General features: G+C 47.1%; 1 protein-coding gene across 1 annotated transcript in view; it reads right to left on the bottom strand.

Moving 5' to 3' along the window:
* The window catches only part of TMEM266 (transmembrane protein 266), a 73,789-nt gene extending 53,521 nt beyond the window's left edge, over nucleotides 1–20,268 (bottom strand). The window contains exons 1-2 of the mRNA XM_027067837.2: nucleotides 19,806–20,268; nucleotides 15,816–16,004 (exon numbers count right to left, since the gene is read on the bottom strand). Of these exons, the coding sequence (XP_026923638.1) occupies nucleotides 15,816–16,004; nucleotides 19,806–19,843 (227 nt within the window). The 5' untranslated portion in view covers nucleotides 19,844–20,268. The remainder of the gene's footprint in view (nucleotides 1–15,815; nucleotides 16,005–19,805) is intronic.
* Nucleotides 20,269–20,488: the final 220 nt, after the last annotated feature.

The following is a 20,488-nucleotide window of genomic DNA, read 5'->3' as shown; positions in this document are numbered from 1 at the left end:
GTCAGTGCCTGTGAAGGAAAGGCCATGAGAAGGGCCGCCAGACAGAGGACTAGGTGTGTCTGTCCAGGGTAGGCAGGAAAGAAGGACAGGGGCGCCGAAGCCTCCACCTCACAGCTCAGAGGGACGGAGCCCCAGAGAAGCTTAGAGGCTGCTGCCCACAGGTGCTATCAGCTGCGTGTGGATATGAAAGACCCTTTGAACTGTAAGATCTCTTTGGCCATCACTACTCAGCTGACCTCTCCTGATTCATCTGCATGTCTCACCTACTCCCCCTTCTTCCTCTCCCAGTGTGACATTCCTGCCCCCACTTTCCAGTGGCCCTATTTTAATCTTTCACACCTCTCTTGTGGCTCATCACTTCCCCTCCTGCCCTCCTGTCAAGTTCTCCCGAATCACCGGATCACTGATCACTGCAAGCACTGTCATTGCCATGCCCCAAAGCAGACATCGCTCCAGTTCCACATCTTCTCGAAAACCCAGTCCAGTTACTTGTGGCCCCTAAAAATGATGGCCTTTCACTGTCATCTGAAATGTGACGCAAGCACCTCCTGCAGTTATAACTAAAGAGGGGAGCTGCAAGGGCCGTTTGCCTGGGCCGGCGTCAGGGTGAGCAGCGAGCAGGAAGACGGCCTGCACGTTAAACGGAAGGAGCCAGGCCATGTTTTGGCCTCTGTGCCTTGTATACCCCAGGAGAATGGCATATGCCCCTCAGAGTCTGCTCCTTCTACCTCAAGCACAAGGTTCCAAAGAGAGAAGGGGATGAAACAAACTATTTGTTTCCCCACAAACAGGAGACTCCAATCTGTACCTGCTTCCATGGGACGAAAAATTATTTTATGTTGCTCCTTAAAATGCTGAAATGTCGGGGCTCCTGGATGGCTCAGTTAGTTGAGCATCCAACCTCGGTTCAGGTCATAATCTCACGGCTCGTGGGTTCGAGCCCCATGTCAGGCTGTGTGCTTCCAGCTCAGAGCCCGGAGCCTGCTTCAGATTCTATGTCTCCCTCTCTCTCTCTGTGCCACCCCTGCTTGCACACTCTCTCTCAAAAATGAATAAATGTTAAAAACAAAAATAAAAAAAAAACCCACTGAAATGTTGATTTTTGTTTTTTTGTTTGGGTAGCAAAACTTCCTAACCGGACCAAGGTCTGGTTATTGGAAAGATGTAGGTGTGAAGTGGGGTGGCTGAGACTGGGAACTCACAGCCAGGTAAAGAGCTACTACTGGCAGGTGTCTGGAGCCACCCACAGTCTGCAGTCAGCAATAGCGGGCCTGGCCCTGAGACTGCAGCATGCCTTGGGGTGCAGCCAGGCAGGGCACCAGGCAAGCGGCAGGATTCAGAAACCAGGCAGGGGAAGGTCTGGGAGTCAGATGAATGCCAGTACCCACCACGTTGCTACAGAGGCACTGTCATCAAAACAGGCAACAACCCTCGGACAGCTTACATTTGAGTGGGTGAGAGAGTCAAACAACAAACATAACAAATTATGTTTGTAAATTATGTGGTTTACTATAGGTGGTAGGTACTGTAGGGGAAATACAGAGCATAAAGGGTGACACTTCAGATAAGGCGGTCAGCATAGGCTGCACTGAGAAAGTGACATTTGAGAAAGAGTTGGAGGGAGTGATATCCAGGGACATGGTGGAAATGTACACTAAACAGCGACTCTTCATGGTAAAATTCTACTCAGCCCCAAAGAACGTCTGACAGAATAAACACCAGAACAGGAGCCAGGAGTTGGGCTGAGTGGAGACATCCTCCTTCAGTGCAGAGTGTGGTTTACCAAACCCCACCTAGGGCAGACGCTGCAGGCATTTCTACAGTCCTTGGTGCAATGCACATGGTTCCCAAAGAACCCCAAGGCAGCTGCAGAACGAAGCCTGTGCCCCACTGCTCTAATCCTGTTCTTCCACTCTGTGCCAGCTCCACAGTCCCCTCACACTTGCTTTCAACTACCAGTCCTTCAGCCAGGCCCACCTGGGAGTGACTTCACGAAGCCCCAATTTTGTACAGGTTCAAGAGGTACAATTTGCATCATGGTGTATGTGAACCCCAGGACCCCAGGGTAATACACAGGGAGATGGACTGGACTAAAGATGGAAGGAAGCCAACCTCTAAAAGAAAGGGACAGAGTATCTGATGAAGAGCAGATGCCTTGGGGCCGGGAGACTGGAATCTGCATTGTGGTCAGTGGTTCTTAACACTAGCTGCATCCTAGGACCACCGAGAGAGCTTTAACAATTCCAGTGCCCAGATCACACATCAGACCACTTAAACCACAACCTCTGGGTTGAGACCCAGGCCTCAGAATGTTTTCATCTCCTTAGGGAGTTCCCATGTGTGGCCGAGATTGAGAACCACTGCCCTAGGTCTCCAGGGACCAGCAGCATCAGCATCATCTGGGAGCTGGTTAGAAATGCAGAATCTTGGGCCTTCTCCGTGCCCTCTGAATAAGGGTCTGCATTTCAGTGAGATCCCAAGTGATCTAGGTGAGAACTGCTTTGAACTTAGCAAGAGGTAACAGGTATTTCAGGAGATGGATGGAGCACAGCAAGGGGAGTCTGGGAGCAAGAGAGATGAGACAATGAAGGCAAGCAGGTGCCAACCCAGGCCCAAGGGAGTGGTGAGGCAGGCAGGTCCTCCGGAGGGGCACCAGCTCAGGGGAAGAAGGTGGCAGGGACACTCACTGAGACTGAGTGTGTGCATTTGTTTTTTTTTTTTTAATTAAAAAAAATTTTTTTTAACGTTTATTTATTTTTGAGACAGAGAGAGAGCATGAATGGGGGAGGGTCAGAGAGAGGGAGACACAGAATCCAAAACAGGCTCCAGGCTCTGAGCTGTCAGCACAGAGCTTGACGCGGGGCTCGAACTCACGGACCGTGAGATCATGACCTGAGCCAAAGTCGGCCGCTTAACGGACTGAGCCACCCAGGCGCCCCTGACTGTGTGCATTTGGGGGCGAGGAGTGGGGGGTGGTGGGGAGTGCCAAGGCCTTCCTTAGCCATGGATGTGAGGCTGAAGCCTGAATCCAAGAAGGCTCTGGGCTTCTAGCTCCTTGAAGAGCAGGACCATGGATTCCAAGCCTTCAGGACAGAGGATGGGTTGAAGCAACAGACTTTCTGGCTGAGGGATTGTTTGGAAATTCCAGCCTGCTAATAAAATTCCTGTGAAATTCAAATGACTCAGACATTCCTAAGAGACTGTGTTTTAGCAGAAAAATAGAATGTGCCCAGTTTCGAAATACTCTTGAGTGGTTAAATAATGACTCAAGGAGCTTAATGGGCCAGAAGGGAAATCAGCATTGACTTGTTAATTAGAGAAGATACTTCCTTCAGCATCCTGCCCAATCAAGGCCCTGGCCCTGGTTCTCAAGATGGTGTTATCCCTGGAATTGTCACCAGAGGGCAGGCGTCTCCCAATTTCATATCTTGGTACAGCAACAGCAAAGGGACAGCTCCAGGAGGCAGGATTGGGCTGCCAAAGTCTGTAAATACCAACAACCAGATGGCATCTCCTGGCAGGTAGGCAGGTGTTCTACCGTGGGTTCCACTAGTTCCTGAGACCTCAGAGAAATCCTGGGTGGGAGGGGAGGCTGGGTACCTTTGCTGCTTCTGCTTTATATTCTTAGTTACCTTGATAACAAGTTTGAGAGAATAACTTCTAGAAAATTAAAAAGAGCTTTGGCAAATTTCTGATGTACTTTTCATGCGAGGTAAGGCCACGGGGGTGGCCAGAAGCAGGCATCTCCAGGCCACTGCTCCATCAGGCAGCATTCCCAAGCCTGGCACTGGAACAGCCCCTTTCTGAGAGGTAAAGCAGAAACACAAGTGCCAGGATAGCAAGGGCTCTTTGCTCCTGTGGGGAGTGGCCTCTCCTGCCCTGGCAATCCACTAAGCAATTGGGCCACCGTGACTGCCAGGCTGGTGTGGCTGGGAAGATGCACGATAGGAGAAGGGGCAGTGGCTAGAGTCTAGGGAATGTGGAGAACCTTCAAATTGTTCAAAAAAGGTGCTCACAGGCAGTGGAGAGGCATGGTGTCCCCAGAGGAGGTAGCAGGCTACAGAAAAACCTATTTCCCTGTAGGCAGCCAGACCAGATGGCCTTGTCAGTCCTACATTATGATTTTCATCCCATCAAGTCTCCAAAGAAAGGAGCTGAGGGAGGGGGTGGAGTGAGTCAGAGGCCTGTCTGGTAATGGGAGCGGAATGAAGTCTGGAGCACTGGGATTCCCTACCTGCCCCTAAATGCTGACCTTGGGAGGCGCTGCTAGATCTGAACCTCAGAACCCTTCTAAGCTGCAGAGCTCTCTAACAATAGATGAAAATTTTGGCCCTATGCCTGGAAAATGCATGAAACCACAACACTGTGCATAACATTCTAAGGGGTGCATGGACCTTCTGGATCTCACTGATGATCTCACTGATTAAAGGATACCTGGGTTCCAGGTTCAAACTCTGAGTCCCCTCCTGGCCCCAAGTGCTCCAATTCTGTGATGCTGAACATCTGGGGCTGGATGTCGCAGACTTGGTGGCGGTGCCAAATGTCCACAGAACATCCCATGGCCCCACTTTACTCGTCTTTACTGTATTTATTCCAGATGATTAAAACACTGTCAGTGAAAGCCATGAGGCTGACTTTAATCCAACCTCTGGCATTGACCTATGCTTGATTCTTACTGATTTAACAAACACTTATACAGCATTTATTATGAAACAGGAGCTTTTCTGAGCACTTTACAAATGTTAACTCAGCTAGTTGTTTTAAGGCAATTCTTTCCATTTTTTTCGCTGTTAATGAATGGTGGGGAAAGCTAGACTTTTCCACCAATTGGGTTGGGTCACAACTGGAATTTCCAAATCACGGCCCCACGACTGACTGAACTCTGAGTGTATTCTTTGAGCCTTAGTTTCCTAATCCCCCAAATAGGAGTATTATCTTCCTTTGCAGGCTTGTTGTTCTAAAATATTAAAAATAACATATGTAAAGCCCATAACATAGTGCTCACTACATGCCTATAATACGTATCTACTATGATGATGATTTAGGTATGTGGGCATTAGAAAAGGGGTTAATTATCTAAATAAAGGAAGTCTTGACATTCATTCCATTCCATGCATGGTTATTATGTGCCCCCTAAATGTCACTGTATTAGGTGATAAGCACATGAGAGTGGACAAGGCCTTCATCCTCACAGAGCCTGAAGCCTTGTAAGTGAATTCTGACTAAGGAGTGAGCTCCTAGTACTAGTCCACTCTGAAAAGCAAAAAAAATAAAGGGAGAAAAGAAACAGGAGAGGGAATGAGCTCACACACATAGGACTTCTCCAAAGAGACAAATATCCACTAGTGATGATAACTCCATGCCCACAGGGATACCTTTTTGCTAAATATCTGAAATGGTTTTTGGGGCTTCTTTCTCTCCCAGGGAGAACCAGAACAACAGGAAAAGCACTGTCTGGCATCCTCTTTGTTCCTGTATCCAATTCCAGGAGGCAAACCACAGCGGTGCACACAGACCCAGAAATATGAGCACATAAATCTACTTCGTGTAACAGGAACTCTCAGGTTGGAGGTGAGAGATGACCGTCTCAGCCATTTGTGGGAACTAAAGAAATTGGTTTCCATACTGGCAGCTTCAGTTCTGCAATCAGAGCTAAAGGTTAGCCCCATTGCCTTGGGGAAGAGAGGGCGGCATGCAGCTGGGGTCAAATGCAATCTGACATTTGCTTGTCCAAGAATCTCAGATTTCTTGCATCTCTGAAAGGCCAACTCTGGGAAAGACAGCAGGGTGTGGCAGTAAGAGCTTGAGGCTGGGTGGTAGGAGCCATCACCTACCTTGGTGAGTCACAAAACCCCCCCTCTGGGGATACAAAGGCCCACACACACCATGGACTGGCTGCTCCTACCTGGGGGGACCAAGGGTGTTGTCCACATACATTTGAAGGGTTGCTACAGAGTTCAACCTGACTTATTAGGCAGTGGGGTGCTGTTGGACCAAGTGGCTATAAAGGTCCCTCCTACCTCAAGAGTCCTCAATTCTCAAAACTGGCCACAAATCTGAGATTCTCCTTTTGTCATGCTTTGCAGTAGGGATGCCTGGGTAAGCTTCCTAACCAGATGGGAACCAGTGGGCTATAGTTTTCCAATTCTCTCTCCAGCTCTTCGGTTCTGAGCTGTGGTTTGGCAAGGCAAATCCTGAGCCAACCACACTGCCCCTTCTTCTATTTGGCCAAAGTGTGGGTTCCAGGTGCCTCCACAGATGACTGAGGACCCCCCAACACCATAAATGCAGCTCACTTTCCCTGGGGAACTTGTCCTCGGGCTTAACACTTTGCCAATTCCAGGCAGCTCTCACGCATTGGGTAAAGGTGGTCAGAGGCACTCTGACACCACCTAGTGGTAGCCTGCAGACGTATACCCTGCACCTGTCAGAGGCCGTGTGGATGGGCAGTTTATTTTGCTGAGAAATAATAAATCTGTGGATTTATTGCCTTCTTAACCAAAGAAAAATCTTTGAGGTTTTTGGACTACAGGAAAGAAGCTAACCTGCAAAATTTCTCCAGGAAATTTTTTTAATCTTAATTAAACCTTTATTGCTTGGCTGGGGCATCAAGAAGAACCTGCCTGGAAGCCTTAGCCTACTAAAAATATAAAGGGTCCCAGGTCACAGGGCTTGGGGTCCAGCTAGTATGCCACAGGAAGAAGTGGTGTTTCATTACAGACAAATCTTACCGACATCACAAAAATGGATTAATGAAGCTCCTTTCAAACTTTTTTCTCCTTGGGGGAAAAATGATACAAAAGACTTTGCCAGCCAAGTGAAGATACAGAACTTCTAGACTGCATTTGCAAGGTCATGGCAGGGATGAACCTGCCTTTTAGCCCTGAACTCCAAAAGGCTTTTCCTTCTTCTAAAAGGACACTAAAATTGTACTAGGTGGAGTTGCCATGTTCTGAGGCATATCTGATTTATTTTCTCTAGGATGACTTTGTGAAGGGTGTGTGGAATTTCTGAGGTGGGCCAGCCACAGATCACAGCCTTGCATTCTGGGGTCTGAGAAACCTAGTGCCTCCCTTGTGGCTTATCCTTGACCCCACAGAGGTCTGGGAGACAGCCCCTAATTCTCTCCAAACAGAACTGGCTTCCACTTCTCTTCATCCCTATCTTAACACAGCCCCATCCATTCACTCACTCATTCATTCAACTCATTCCTTCTTTCCATCAACACTGTCTCTGTTCCAGGCTCAAAGGATCAAAGGATCTGATCCTTGCCAAAGGATCATGATCCAGCACTGGAGGCAGACTGGTGAGCGGACGAGTAGAGTCCAGTGTCAAGAGTGTTGAGATAAAGGGAGATAAAGGGCTAGTGGTACACAGAGATGAGGCCCTACCTTGGGTGGGGTGGGGCACAGAGGAGGAGGAGGAGGTGGTCCTTGAATGAGATAGTGTAAGGAGAAATGAGAGTATTTTGGGCTGTGGTTTAGTAGGTTCCTCCCCTTCCCCTTTGCTTCCAGCTTGGTTTGCTGGCATATCTAAAATTAGTTTAGTTCTTATTTAAAGATGTTGCTATATTGGACCTGTCTCCCCACCACCCCCCCTCCCCACCTCCAGTCTGACATCTGAAAAACCATTCCTGGCACCTATTATGTTTTTTTTCCTCTGACTGAAGTTCTGACAGAAATGTGCCAATGGCATCATCTTTAAGTAATAACATCCCTTTCTGTCTACCCATCCTTCCTCCAAGCTTCTGATGTCAGGACTTTAGCCCTGACCTCTCACGTTAGACCTTTTAGAAGCCTAAAATATAAATAATTACAAAAGACTGAGTATCTTTCATTACTTTATTTTTATTTTTTGACAAAGACTATCCCATCATGTCTCATGACTCTCTCTGCACCCTCTTTCCACCAAAAAGATGGACAGCACTATCTTTCTTTGTGGCCACAGAGTCTCCTCTGTAAAACGGGGGTGAACAACTCTTGCCTTGTACTGCCTTCCTCAATACATTCTATCACCATCATCTCCCTAGGGTGGAGACTCTGGGATTCTCTGAATTTTCTCTTTTGTGGCCTCTTGTCCAGCCCAGACTCTGTAATCCAACCAGGACTTCAATGTAGTGTACCTGATTATAGAAGGTAGAACTTCCAGTCTACAACATGAGGTAGCCTCTTGCAAACCTAGTTTCCCTCTTCCAAAAGTGGACAGTTGGTTCGCTGAGAAGCAATTCTGTGCCTCACTTCTGCATCATTGAATGGGGTTATGTCCGATGCCAAAGAATGAGAACCAGGTAAAGGAGGCTTTGGTTACATGGAAACATAAGCACTATTCACCAGGATGACAAACACAAGTCAAAACTGCATCAAGTGAAAGAATCTAGTTGACTAAGTTATAGAAGAAACAGTCTAAGAAGGCAGACATGTTCCTAGATCTTTCCCAAATGATGGTAAGAAAAGCTGAAGAGGGGCACCTGGGTGGCTCAGTCAGTTGGGCGTCCGACTTCGGCTCAGGTCATGATCTCACAGTTAGTGAGTTTGAGTCCCGCATCAGGCTCTGTGCTGACAGCTCAGAGCCTGGAGCCTGTTTCAGATTCTGCGTCTCCTCTCTCTCTCTGCCCCTCCCCCGCTCACACTCTGTCTCTGTATCCCTCAAAAATAAATAAACCTTAAAAAATTAAAAAAAAAAAGAAAGAAAAGCTGAAGAAAAGATCTAATTCTGGATCAAAGGCTATGAATGGAGACTTGGCTCTCTTAATGGCTGTGGTAACTAGGGTGATTCTCCAATATCCATCCCACTTCCACCCCAGTAGGTAACAGCAATGTGTTTTGGGAAATGATACAGTTCAAGTGGTGGTTCTGACTGGCCAACACATTTTCCCATATCCTTTGTGACCCAATTCCAGCCAATGAGACATGAAGAGAGAGCAGGTAAAGGTTTCTGGGAAAGTTCTTTGTTGCTCTTAAAAGGGAATAATGGGCAGTCATTGTCTCTTACCAGACATGAATGAGGAAGGCAGGCAGCCCTCTCGCAAACTGAAGGAAACCTTACAGCGTGAGAATGAAATCAACACTGTTGGCAACAGAATGGAGAGATGGAAGGAATCTGGTCCTTGTTGATGCTGTTCAGACTCTGGAACTGTGCTCCAAGTTACATGGGTAATGAAAGTCCTCATTATTGAGTATGAGATGGGCTTTCCTTTGTATGCAGTTCACAGCAGCTGGCTGATAGTCACTGATCCTTTGTGAGAAGGGTGGTATAATGAAGAGATATTAAGGCAGCAGAAATTTATAGGACCCGGAGACGGCAGAACATGAGGGATGAGGGCAAAGGAACTGAGCTGCTCCCCCAGGTTATTGATGTAGTACAGCATTGTGACCAGCTCAGGTGGGGTGCAGACATGCTCAGATACCTTCTCTGTTCCCCTTCTTCCTGTCTCCTGAGTGTTTACATCTGTGGACATACATGAAGACTTTTTTTTTTTTTAAGTTTATTTATTTATTTTGGGAGAGAGAGAAAGACAGCTAGCGAGCTGGAGAGGGGCAGAGACAGAGGGAGAGAGAGAATCCCAAGCAGGTTCTGCACTGTCAGCGCAGAGCCTGACAAGGGACTCAAACTCATGAACGGTGAGATCATGACCTGAGCCGAAACCAAGAGTTGGATGCTTGACTGGCTGAACCACCCAGGTGTCCCAAGGTTTGTGTTTTATCACTACTGAGGGATGAGGCACTGGTCAGGGCAGGAAGAGAAAGATTGATGACACAGTGGCAGGATGTGCCAGTGCGGCCCTTTGCACTGGATTGGATACTTGGTGGTAAAGAAGCAAAGGTCAGAAGCACATGGGACCAGAGCTGTGGCCACAAGCAGAGCTACTTCTGGGTTCACTGATAGTAGAGTACAGTCTGGGGGTGGGTGGGAGGGTGGCTTTTCTTCCTCACCTGGCATGGAGCGCACACTGCATGGGTACCCTGTGGCCTTGTGGTTTCTGAAGTCCCTGAACTGGGCACAAGCATTTCCATAATGGATACTGTTGATGGCAGTGGGTTCGTAGGCAGTGGACATGGATGAGAGGAAGCCAGGGGAGGTGGAAGGACACAAATTCCAGTGGTGACCACACACCTGACTGACTAGCTGCATGGAGCTTTGGTGTCTTGGAAACCACTGGCTCCAGGTGAGGTAGCAAGGAGGCTCAGAGTCTCTCTAAATGAGCCAAAATGCACATGTAGCTCATTCCGGTGGTAATGGGTTGCGGAGACCAGGCAGCTAGGTGTAAGTACATGGATTGGAGCCATAAAAAATACATTTTGGGAAAAGACAGTTTAGTTTCAGGCTGAACTGGTTGTGGTTCCTCAGGCTGGACATGAGTGCTCTTAATGAAAGGGCTATTTTTAGCAATGACTTGTATGGGGACAAGTTTGTGACCAACTCAGAAGAATAGATTATTCCACAGATACTTGTTAGGATTCTGAGGTGTGTTTAGGATCCCTGTGAAGACATCCAGGAAGCAGTTGGATATAAGCCAGTAGTTTGAGAGAGAGAGATCTACACTAGAGACATGGCTTTGAAAGTATAAGTTGAGGGGTGCCTGGGTGGCTCAGTCAGCTGAGCGTCCGACTTCAGCTCAGGTCATGATCTCATGGTTTGTGAGTTGGAGTCCTGCATCAGGTTCTGTGCTGACAGCTCAAATCCTGGAGCCTGCTTTGGATTCTGTGTCTCCCTCTCTCTCTGCTCCTCCCCCACTCACTCTCTGTCTCTCTCTCTTTCAAAAGTAAATAAACATAAAAAAAAAAAGTACAAGTTGAAAAATATTAAGTTATGGGACTGTATGGAAGTATCCAGTGTGTAGAATTAGTAGAGAGAGAATGACCAAAGACAGAAAATGAAGAGCTCCAACACTGAGGAACCAAGCAGAGAAAAAACAATTTTTAAAAGGCTTAGAAGGAAGAGCCAGAGGGACAGGAAGAAAATCAGGTGCTGGCATAGCAGCTGACACAGGGAGGCTGTGATTCAAGAGGGAGGGGTGGCTGACAACTTCAAATGCTGGGCAGAAGATAGCATAAGGATCCCAGCAAAACACAGGCCGTCGATGACCCTGAGGAGAATAGTTGTCACGGCACAGATGAGGCTGAAGCTGGATTGAAGTAGTCTCAGGAATGACTGGGAGGGGAAAGGGGACATGGCAAGTGCAGATGAGGCTTTCAAGAAGTCTGGCCACAAAGAGGAAGAGAGAGAGGGTGGCAGCTAACAGGAGACGAGCAGTCAAGGGAGAATGTGAGAGACCCATGTGCATGCCGAGTCAGAGTGAGGATGCAACTGATGGAACCACATTCAGGACAAGGTGGGAGGGGAAGGGAATCAGAGCTCAGAGATGAGACAGGCCCCAGAAGGAGCGGGGAGGACTGAGGGGGTGGGGTGCAGCCCCACTGGAACTGTTTCTACTTTCATAGCAGGAGCAGAGGAGGTCATCTGCTGGGGGCAACAGGGAATTTGAGGAAAATGGAAACAATCTGAAATAACCACTGGGGACCAGGAGTGGCAGCCAGCCAGGACCACAGAGGAACACTGTAGGGCAGAACCAAGAAAGAGAGACTAGAGACATTGAGTCTGAGGAGGTGCTATTATGGATCGAATGTCTGTGTCCCCCCCAAATTTTATGTTGAAGTCCTAACCCCTCAATGTGATGGTATTTGAAGGTGGGGCCTCTGGGAGGTGCTTAGGCAAGGTCAGGGTGGGAATAATGCCCTTATAAGAAGAGGAAGAGACCAGAGCTCACACTCTCCCTTTACTCACATATAATGAGGAAAGGCCATATAAGGACAGAGAAAGAAGGTGGCCATCTACAACCCAAAGAGTCCTCGCCGGCCCTGTTGGCACCTTGGTCAAAGACTTCTATCTCCCAGAACTGTGAGAAAATAACATTTCTAACGTTTAAGCCACCCAGTCTATGGTCTTTTGTTATGGTAGCCTTAGCTGACTAAGGTGCCGATCTGGACAGATGTCTCATTTTCCTCCCTGAACCGTCAGCAGCCTGGGTGTAGAAATGAAGAGAGTAGACAGTGGGTAGCTGTGTAGTCTGGGCTCTGCTACGTAAGGACAAAGGGCTCTTAGGAAAGTCAGGGAGCTTGATGGAGATGGGGCTTTTCCCCACTGACTGTCTCCTGTACAGTCCCTGCTCCTTCTTCACAGGGCTTTCCTGGGCAAAAGGGAAAGTGGACTTAAAAGCACCCCAACAAATTAAAGGTATCTGAGAGTGTAGCCTCGCAAGGCACGTTAACCACAGTCACAACTGTGATGTTATAAAGGGATAGGTGACAAACAGAAGCCCAATACTGCGAGCCTGAGTCAGGAGCCAAGAGATGAAGCTCTATTTCAGACTCTGTTGCTGTGTGACCATGGGCTACACACAGGCGTCCCAGGGCGTCCAGGGCGTACTGGACTCTGGAATATTAGAATATTTAGAATAGATGCTTTCTAAGGTCTTTTTCAGCTCTAACATTTTCAGGTTCTGGGTAATATAAAAGCATTGAAATATTGCTAAGTTCAAAAGAAGTGAATGGTGGGGCAGCTGGGTCACTAGGCACTTTCCTGCTGGGGTCCCTGAGATCTCTTCATTTCCTACAGACAAGATTCACATCTCTATATAGCACTGCCTGTAGCAGTGTTAAGAAAGAGACAACAAGTACAAAATGGAGTCACCTTTGTTAAGCCCCACATCAGCAAACTGAAACTTAATACTTAGCCTAATTGTAGCTTCAGCCTCTCCCAGGAATGTAACCTTTAACCAGTCAACCTGGAATTACCTGCACCGGTAATCTTCCTGACAGACACCCCCCTCGAGCCACCCCCCCCCCATCCCCTGAAGGAAGGTGGCCTTGCCCGAAACAATCCACTCTTTCCTAGAATAACTTCCTTGCCCTGACTCCTGCCTATACAAGCCTTTCATTTTACACAGCTCCTCAGACCTCCTTTCTGTCTGCTAGATGGGGATGGCACTTGATTTGTGAATTGCTGAATAAAGCCACTTAGATCTTCAAATTTACTCAGCTGAATTTTGTTTTTTTAACCGTAGAAAGAGGTGTTTTTGATGAGACTTACGTCAAACCTTTTTGAAGGCTGACCTGAACTGTAGGTAGTGTTATTCTGCAGCATTTCAGAAAAGGCCAGGTTGGAAATTTTGGGGAAACCCCAGGAAATGCAGCAAGAGCCAAGAAGCCTTGTGAAGAGAGGCCTGTCCCCTCTGCAGTATGCTTTTGTTTCTCTTCCTCTTCCTCTGGCTTCTGCTCTGTGCCTGCTCTTCCTTCCTCTGGGAAGCCCTCTGGCTGCCAATGGAGCGCCTCACTGAGAGCTCCAGCAGCTAGGCAAATCCCTCCCAAGCCGCTTCCTATTTACCCAACAGGAGCGGCTTTCCAGGGCACACCTGGAGGCTCAAATCAAATCAAGAGCCTCCCTGCCTTGCGGGCACTTCATTTGTATTCTCCCTAATCAGAAGAAACCCTGCAGAGGCCTAGTTCAGGAGCCAGTGGAATGAGAAAGCAGAACTCCTGCCCTCTCTGGTGCATGGGAGGGAGTGGCACACGCCATGTACAGTGTGCCCATAGGCTGCATGTGTGGAAATTGCCCTGAACCTGAATCCTTGGAGGCTTTCCCGGTTCTTTCCCCACCTTCTGACTGTAAACTTGAAAAAAAGGGCCTAACAATGGCTCCGGCTGGGTGAGAAAGGAGTCCCTGGTGATAAAGGAGCAGAAGGCAAACAAGCAAGGCCCACCCCCACCCCCAGATGGGATATGTGTGACATTCCTCAGGTACTCCTGGCTGCCCAAGAACAAAGGAAAGGAAAGAAAACAAATGGTTAGCTGATAAGAGATCACAGTCATACAGTACCTGGGTCTCCATCGGTTTACAAATGTCTTAGTAAATTACAAGAAAAAGGCAATCTTATCTATAGCCTAATCTCCAGAAACCTACAGACTCAGTTTCCTGGAGCCCCTAATATCACCCTCCCCTCCACAGTGATGTGGGGAACAAAGTCAAGAAGGAAATGGCAGGTGAAATTAAATTTCCTTATAACCTGCAGCCCATTGACAAATACTTGAGGCAAATACAGAGTATAACATTTCTCTAGGAACCCCCTTCCCTCCTAATGTTAATGCCTTATTAGGGGGAAAACAACCTTAGCTTGACAATAGCAAAGCCCCTGGCATCTTACAAGTCTTCTTTAGCATTCAAAGTACTTCTGGAGGCCTCCCTTTTGTCTTTACCTCCCCCAGCTCCATAGTATATAACCAGTCTCTCCTGAGGACCCAGAGCAGCTCTTTCTGCCTCCTGGTCCTGTCCCACTGCTTTAATAAAATCACCTTTTTGCACCAAAGACATCTTCAAGAATTCTTTCTTGGCTGTCAGCCCCAAACCCCCACCAGCATTCCAAAACCTCACCATTGGGAAAGACTGGAACCTGTTATCAGGCTGCACTCCTACTTTTGGCCACCAGACTGCAGTGATATGCATGATGACCAGGGAAGGACCTAGTTTACAGGCCCCAGTGAAAATGCATGGCTCTTTGTTCAATAACTATTAATTTCAAGGCTGCAGCAGTAAAACATTAAACTAAAGATAGGGCCTTTGCAACTGCACAGGTCACATGAGAATGAGGCTGGCCCTGGCTGGGGCTCGAGGACCTGGAGATCCAGGAGAAGCCAGCCCTGCCATCAGATGGGTGCTGATAGTGCTCGGGATTAGTCTGTCACCACTGATAGGCATCCCTTGGCCATCTCCCACCTGCTTGCCTGTCCTTTTCCCCCAGTGTCCTGTGACTCTATGCACAATACTTAGAGAAAATTATATTTTCAGAGAAAGCCACTAGGGTACAGTTTTTGAAAAAGGTGCATGGTTTCACAATTGTTAGGAAATTTCTCTCGGGAAGTGGGAGAGCCTCTCTGGGAAACAAGCACAGAAAATCCAAGGTCTGCAAATTTAACTTTAGCTAAGCCCTCTCACTTACTTCTAAAATAACCCAGCAACCTTTCATTTTTATATTCAAAGCAGCCAGCATGTTCCAAAATATGTACAGACACCTGAGAAAGAAGAGTGGCCCAGAAGTGGCTCCCAAGGTCCTGGTCGATGTTTAAAATCCTGTATCTGAGAACAACAGGGTGGGGCTGGGAAAAGTCTGACCTGCCCTGAGACCCCAGGACCTGTGTTCCTACCCTTCAGGTTCCCCCAGGTAAAAGGAAAAGTTAATTGGGGAACAAAGGCATTCAATCTGCTTTGAATCTAACCACTCCTTTGAATCAAGGACTAGCATATCCTGCAAGTCCTCCCAGAAAAGGGAGCAGGAAAGTCCACAAAGCTCCTAGCTAAATGGTGCTACATTCCCTTACACACTCACATGTTACTGCATGCAGAATGCTTTCTTCCCAGCCTCTTCCCTGGTGAGAGTTGGCTGATAGAGGAGAGCAAGTCCAAGTCCACCCACTATGGGCTCTGTGACCTTGGGCCAGTCCCTAATCCTTATGGGTCTCCTGATTCCCAAGTGTACAGAGAGGAGGTTGGATGGGCCACTAAGGAGCAATTCAGTCCTGAAACAATTTTATGAATGTCTGAGTCCCAAGTAAATGTCATATTAGAGGTTGTCTAGCAGCAACAGATATTTTCTGTACCTAAAACATTTTTCTGTGGAAGCAATGCCTGAGGAGAAAAAGAACTCGGGTGGCAGATGTGAACCTGGGGTCTCTAATCTCTGTGCTGCTTCATTGGAGGCACCCATGGATTATGGGGGTTATGCAAAACAGACTTCTTAGCTACTCAACAGCCCTAGCACCTACCCTTCTCTTTGGTAATCTTCGTCCAGATTTGACAGGAGCTGAGAGCCCGCCGTGGAGAGGTCGACTGCAGCCAGGGGCAGATCACGATAGGCAAAGTTCACCAGCTGCACGGGAGCAATGCTCTTGGTTTCTTCGTCTACTTGTTGGGAGATGATCTCAACTTCAGAAATTCCTCCTTCTATGGCAGGCCTGAGTTGGGGAGAAGGGCGACAGTCAACCCTTAAGAACAAAATAATTTTTCTACTCTCCAAGGAAAGGAGGAGGAAATGCATCAGAATGTATGCTGTGCTGGTGGAGAGTGGGGAAGCTTGAGGTCACCATTCTTACACACTGGCCACCTAAGGGACTGGACTGAAGCCCCATTCTCCTCTACCAGTTGGGGAACAGTGGAAGAATGGAAAGAGGAATTGCTCAGATCTAAAAATATGAGCTATGGAGGCAGGAGCCTTATCAATGGGGCTAAAGACCCAGATGGAAATTCTGCCAACCAGAAAAACCAGGGCTTAGACCTTTAGGATTTTTGGTCCCTAGAGTTTATATCAGAGTAATATATTCTTGTAAACTGTCTCCTGGGTTTCTGTGTACAAGTCCTTTGAAATGTTTCTACCATCTATACCACAATAGAGAAGAGAGGTTTCTGTTCATGACTGGATGTACTGCTGGTGGTCGTGGAGCCCACCTGGAGAGACAGAGTGAGCCTTGGACAGCGAGGACAGCAGGAACCAGCTGTCACTGGGTGCCACTCCCTTCTTACTTGAACTGGTCCTACTACTCTCTCCTTTTAAGGTTGAGAGTAGGAAATGGAGGCCACTTGATCAAACATCTGTGGAGTTATCGGTCTCCTATGTCATTGTCAGGCTAGGGCACTGCAAATAACTGAACTTTGGCATTACAGGGCTTCTCATCCAGGGGCAGTATCCCCTCCCAACCTACCAGGGGATTTCTGGCAATTTGTGGAAATTCTGGCTGCCACACTGACCACAGGAGGTCACTATTGACCTAAGTAGGAGTGGACATTACACATCCTCTGCCCAAACACCAAGAGACACCCTGTGGAGAGATGCTGGGCTGGATCATTTTGCTTTAACTTCCTGGGGTGCCATCTTTGCTCCCCCAACACACTCCTGACCCCATCTTATCCTGTAGAATCTGAGGGGCTGGGTCTTATGCCTCAGGCCAAACAATGAAGGTCAGAAAGAAAAATGGTGTGGATGGAGAGGAATAAAAATTAAATATTTGGGGAAACACTGAGAGGTCAGTTTGAATACTGAAGTGGCAGCCAGTCTTGGCAGCTGTGTCTGGGCTCTGGTGCCCCATCTCTAATGCTGACTTCCATTGGACTTCTCTACAGCCTCAGTTTCTCCAGCTGAAACACACAGGTGAAACAGAGGCTCCTTAAGGGTCATTCTTTCTTATGCTACAGTCTGATATGGATATGAAATATGGGGCACCAAGTGGTGGGAGGAGCTCTGCAGGGACAAGTTCCTACATTCGGGTGGGGGACTCTAAATTCTAGACTTTTCTTTTCCAACCATCACTGAAATCTAACCAGTAATACACTGTGGCAGTTATCCAGGAAGTTTAGAGCTGAATTTGCCTATTGCTCATTTGATTGAATCATCCAGATAATTGAAGAAATAGTGGGATTTTTATTTGAATGCCCCAGGTTGGCAGCCTAAACTACCTGGATTCACCAAGTAATTTCCAATGCCCCAATTCTCTTTGGTAGGCATTATTTAAACCTTTGCTTTTTGCTACCTGTCAAGCACAGATAATAGTACTCACCATTGTATGACATTTACAAAATGACTCAAGATCTTTAGACAGAACAGTCATAGGATAGGAGGCTTCTGTGTTTCTCAACAACTGAAATACAAGTGGTGGGTGTTCAGTGGGGGAATCCTGGCTCCTCCAGGTATTTCCAAAAAAGTAGATGCTGAGTTGGGGTGCCTGGGTGGCTCAGTCAGTTAAGCGTCTGACTTTGGCTCAGGTCATGATCTCACAGCTTGTGAGTTTGAGCCCCACATTGGGCTCTGTGCTGACAGCTTGGAGCCTGGAGCCTGCTTCAGATTCTGTCTCCCTATCTCTCTCTGCCCCTCCCCCACTCACACTCTCAAAAAATAAACATTAAAAAATTTTTTTTGAAAAGTAGATGCTGGGTTGAATTTTTTGTTTTCTCTTGGACTACTCAAGGAAACTACGGGTGGCTTAACTGAACAGACAGAACTTTTTGATTAATGGGATGTTCATTGAGGGCTGGGGTGAGTTTCTGAGACTAACAGGATGTGGCTCTGAGAAGCAGGGAACAGGGTACTACTGCCTTTCTTGTTCTCTGTTACCCTCCTGCCAGTGGCCATAGCAGCCAGCACCATCTCTGGTCATGTGGTCATCTCAACAGGAGGAAACAAGGCCTCCCTTGGTAGGACTGAGGGTCCCACAGTTCATAGCCTGGGTATTGATACAAACCTCTGGTCCTGGATATGAAGAACAGCATGATGGACAATATGTATTAATGGCCCCATTCTTCACCCCTCCCTTTGCCATGTGACTCCATAGAACTACTCCCATCAGAAAGAAGAGTGTGTTTTTCCACCCTTGATTCTGTTTTTTTTTTTTTAATTTTTAAAAATACTTATTTATTTTTGAGAGGGAGCTGGAGCAGGGAGAGAGAGAGGGAGACAGAGAATTCAAAGCAGGCTCTACAATGTCATCGTAGAGCCGGACGCAGAGCTTGAACCCATGAACTGTGAGATCATGACCTGAGCCAAAATCAACAGACTCAACTGATTCAGCCACCCAGGTGCCCCATGGGTTCAGTTTTATGATTTGTTTTGGTCAAAGGGATGTCATGTTAGCAGACATGACACAAGCAGAGGCATGAAAAGGCACTTGAATTTCTGCTTGTGATTTTGTGTATCTGATATTGCCATTAGAAGGTGACCAGTCTAGCCTAGGGGAGGCTGAAAGGCACCTTGAGCAGAATCCAGTTTCACCTAGATCAGCTGATAGAAGTCAAGCCCCATATCTGAGAGTGATCCCAGATTGGTGGAACTATCTAGCTGGCTACCCCAAACATAAAGGGATAAATACATATTGCTGTATTCTATTCAGGTACCATGGTTGGTTGGTACACAGCATTACTGTGGCAATAGATAATGGGTTCCTGCTCCAGATGACAGCAGCCAGTCCCATAAACAGGCAGGCTGGGGCAGTGTGGTGTAACAGAAAGACTGCTGTTCTCATCTTGGTATTTTTGCCAACGTGTTGCAGGACACAAATGATTGACCACTTTGCTGGTATTTGGTAAGACTAGGTGGTGGTCAATGTGGCATCTTAGATTTTGGGAACTGAAAGCACTTCTCCCTTACAAGTTCTGCCCTTGGTTTCATAAAGCCTGCTTTTAGAAACCCTCTCACGATTTCTAAATTTCCTTGCCAATTCTCATTTTGTTAATTCACCTTAAGTACTTCCTAATCTTGTCTTGAGGTTTGCTTTTGAAGTTTTCCTCATTTTCTGAGGCCTCCTACTAGAGGAAGTGTGTTTAGTGGTTGTCTGAATCAGAAGATCCTGTCTTATGGAAAATTCATAGCAATAGTTTTGGACTGCAGAATTCCTCTGCTTTTTTTTTTTTTTTTTTTTTTTAAAGAGAAAGAGGGGCAGGAGTAGAGGGAGAAAGAGAATCTTAAGCAGGCTTCACGCTCAGTGTAGAGCCCGATGCAGGGATCGATCTTATGACCACAAGCCCAAACCAAGAGTCATACTCTTAACCGACCAAGCCACCCAGGTGCCCCATCCTTTGCTTTTTCAAACCAAAAACTGAGATGACATTAGTGGGGCAACTCAGAGAAAAAGCTTAAATGTGAGGTTCAAGGACAAAGTCACCTGGAACGCCTCCATCTACATAGGGCTGAGGAAGAAACTGTTGGTTGCACCCATGATTCTGAATTACCAACTCAGCATCCACAGAGAGGAGATCCTGGTGTTACTTACTGTGGATTGGTCATGTTGAAAGATGCAACCAGAGCCATGGGTTTTCTTGGTGTCTACTGTGGCTCAGCTGTCTTGAAGCTTGCTGTCAGCATTTCTAAGCGTGAGTTCTTACAAGACATACAAAATGGTACCTTGAAAACAAATAATTGAATGGTAGGAATTTATCACACTCAGATGTCAAACCAAAGTCCTCCTAAGCTCATCTAAAAATGGAAGTCCTTAGAACTTTGTTCCATACAGCACTTTTCTTCAAAGTTATGTTTGAACACAGTACATGTTGAAAAGATTCTTACAATTACCCTATGGTAGAATAGGCAGAATTATTTTTCAGAGATGAATAAATAAGTCAAGAATGACAAAATGACTTTTCTGTGTCACACACAGATGATGGAAGAGCTAGATTGGACCCAGTTTTTCTGACTTTTCATCTATAGCTCTTTCCACCAAATAGCCATGCCTAAGCAAACCAGGGTAATGTTCTACTCCAGCTTTGGGAATCTCAAAAATCTGAAGTGTCTTCCCACAAGGAGAGAGGCAGCATACCCTGGAGCCAGACTGCCTGGGGTCAGAAGCCGGCTCCCACTTATAAGCCTTGTTACCCTGGGTAAATTAACCCTTTGTTCCCAGTTTCTCCACCTATAAAATAACAATGAAAACAGGACTAACTAAATGAGTTAATGCTT

Source organism: Acinonyx jubatus, chromosome B3 (genome assembly GCF_027475565.1).
Source record: "Acinonyx jubatus isolate Ajub_Pintada_27869175 chromosome B3, VMU_Ajub_asm_v1.0, whole genome shotgun sequence".
NCBI lineage: Eukaryota > Metazoa > Chordata > Mammalia > Carnivora > Felidae > Acinonyx > Acinonyx jubatus.
This window is presented reverse-complemented; position numbering and strand designations above follow the sequence as displayed.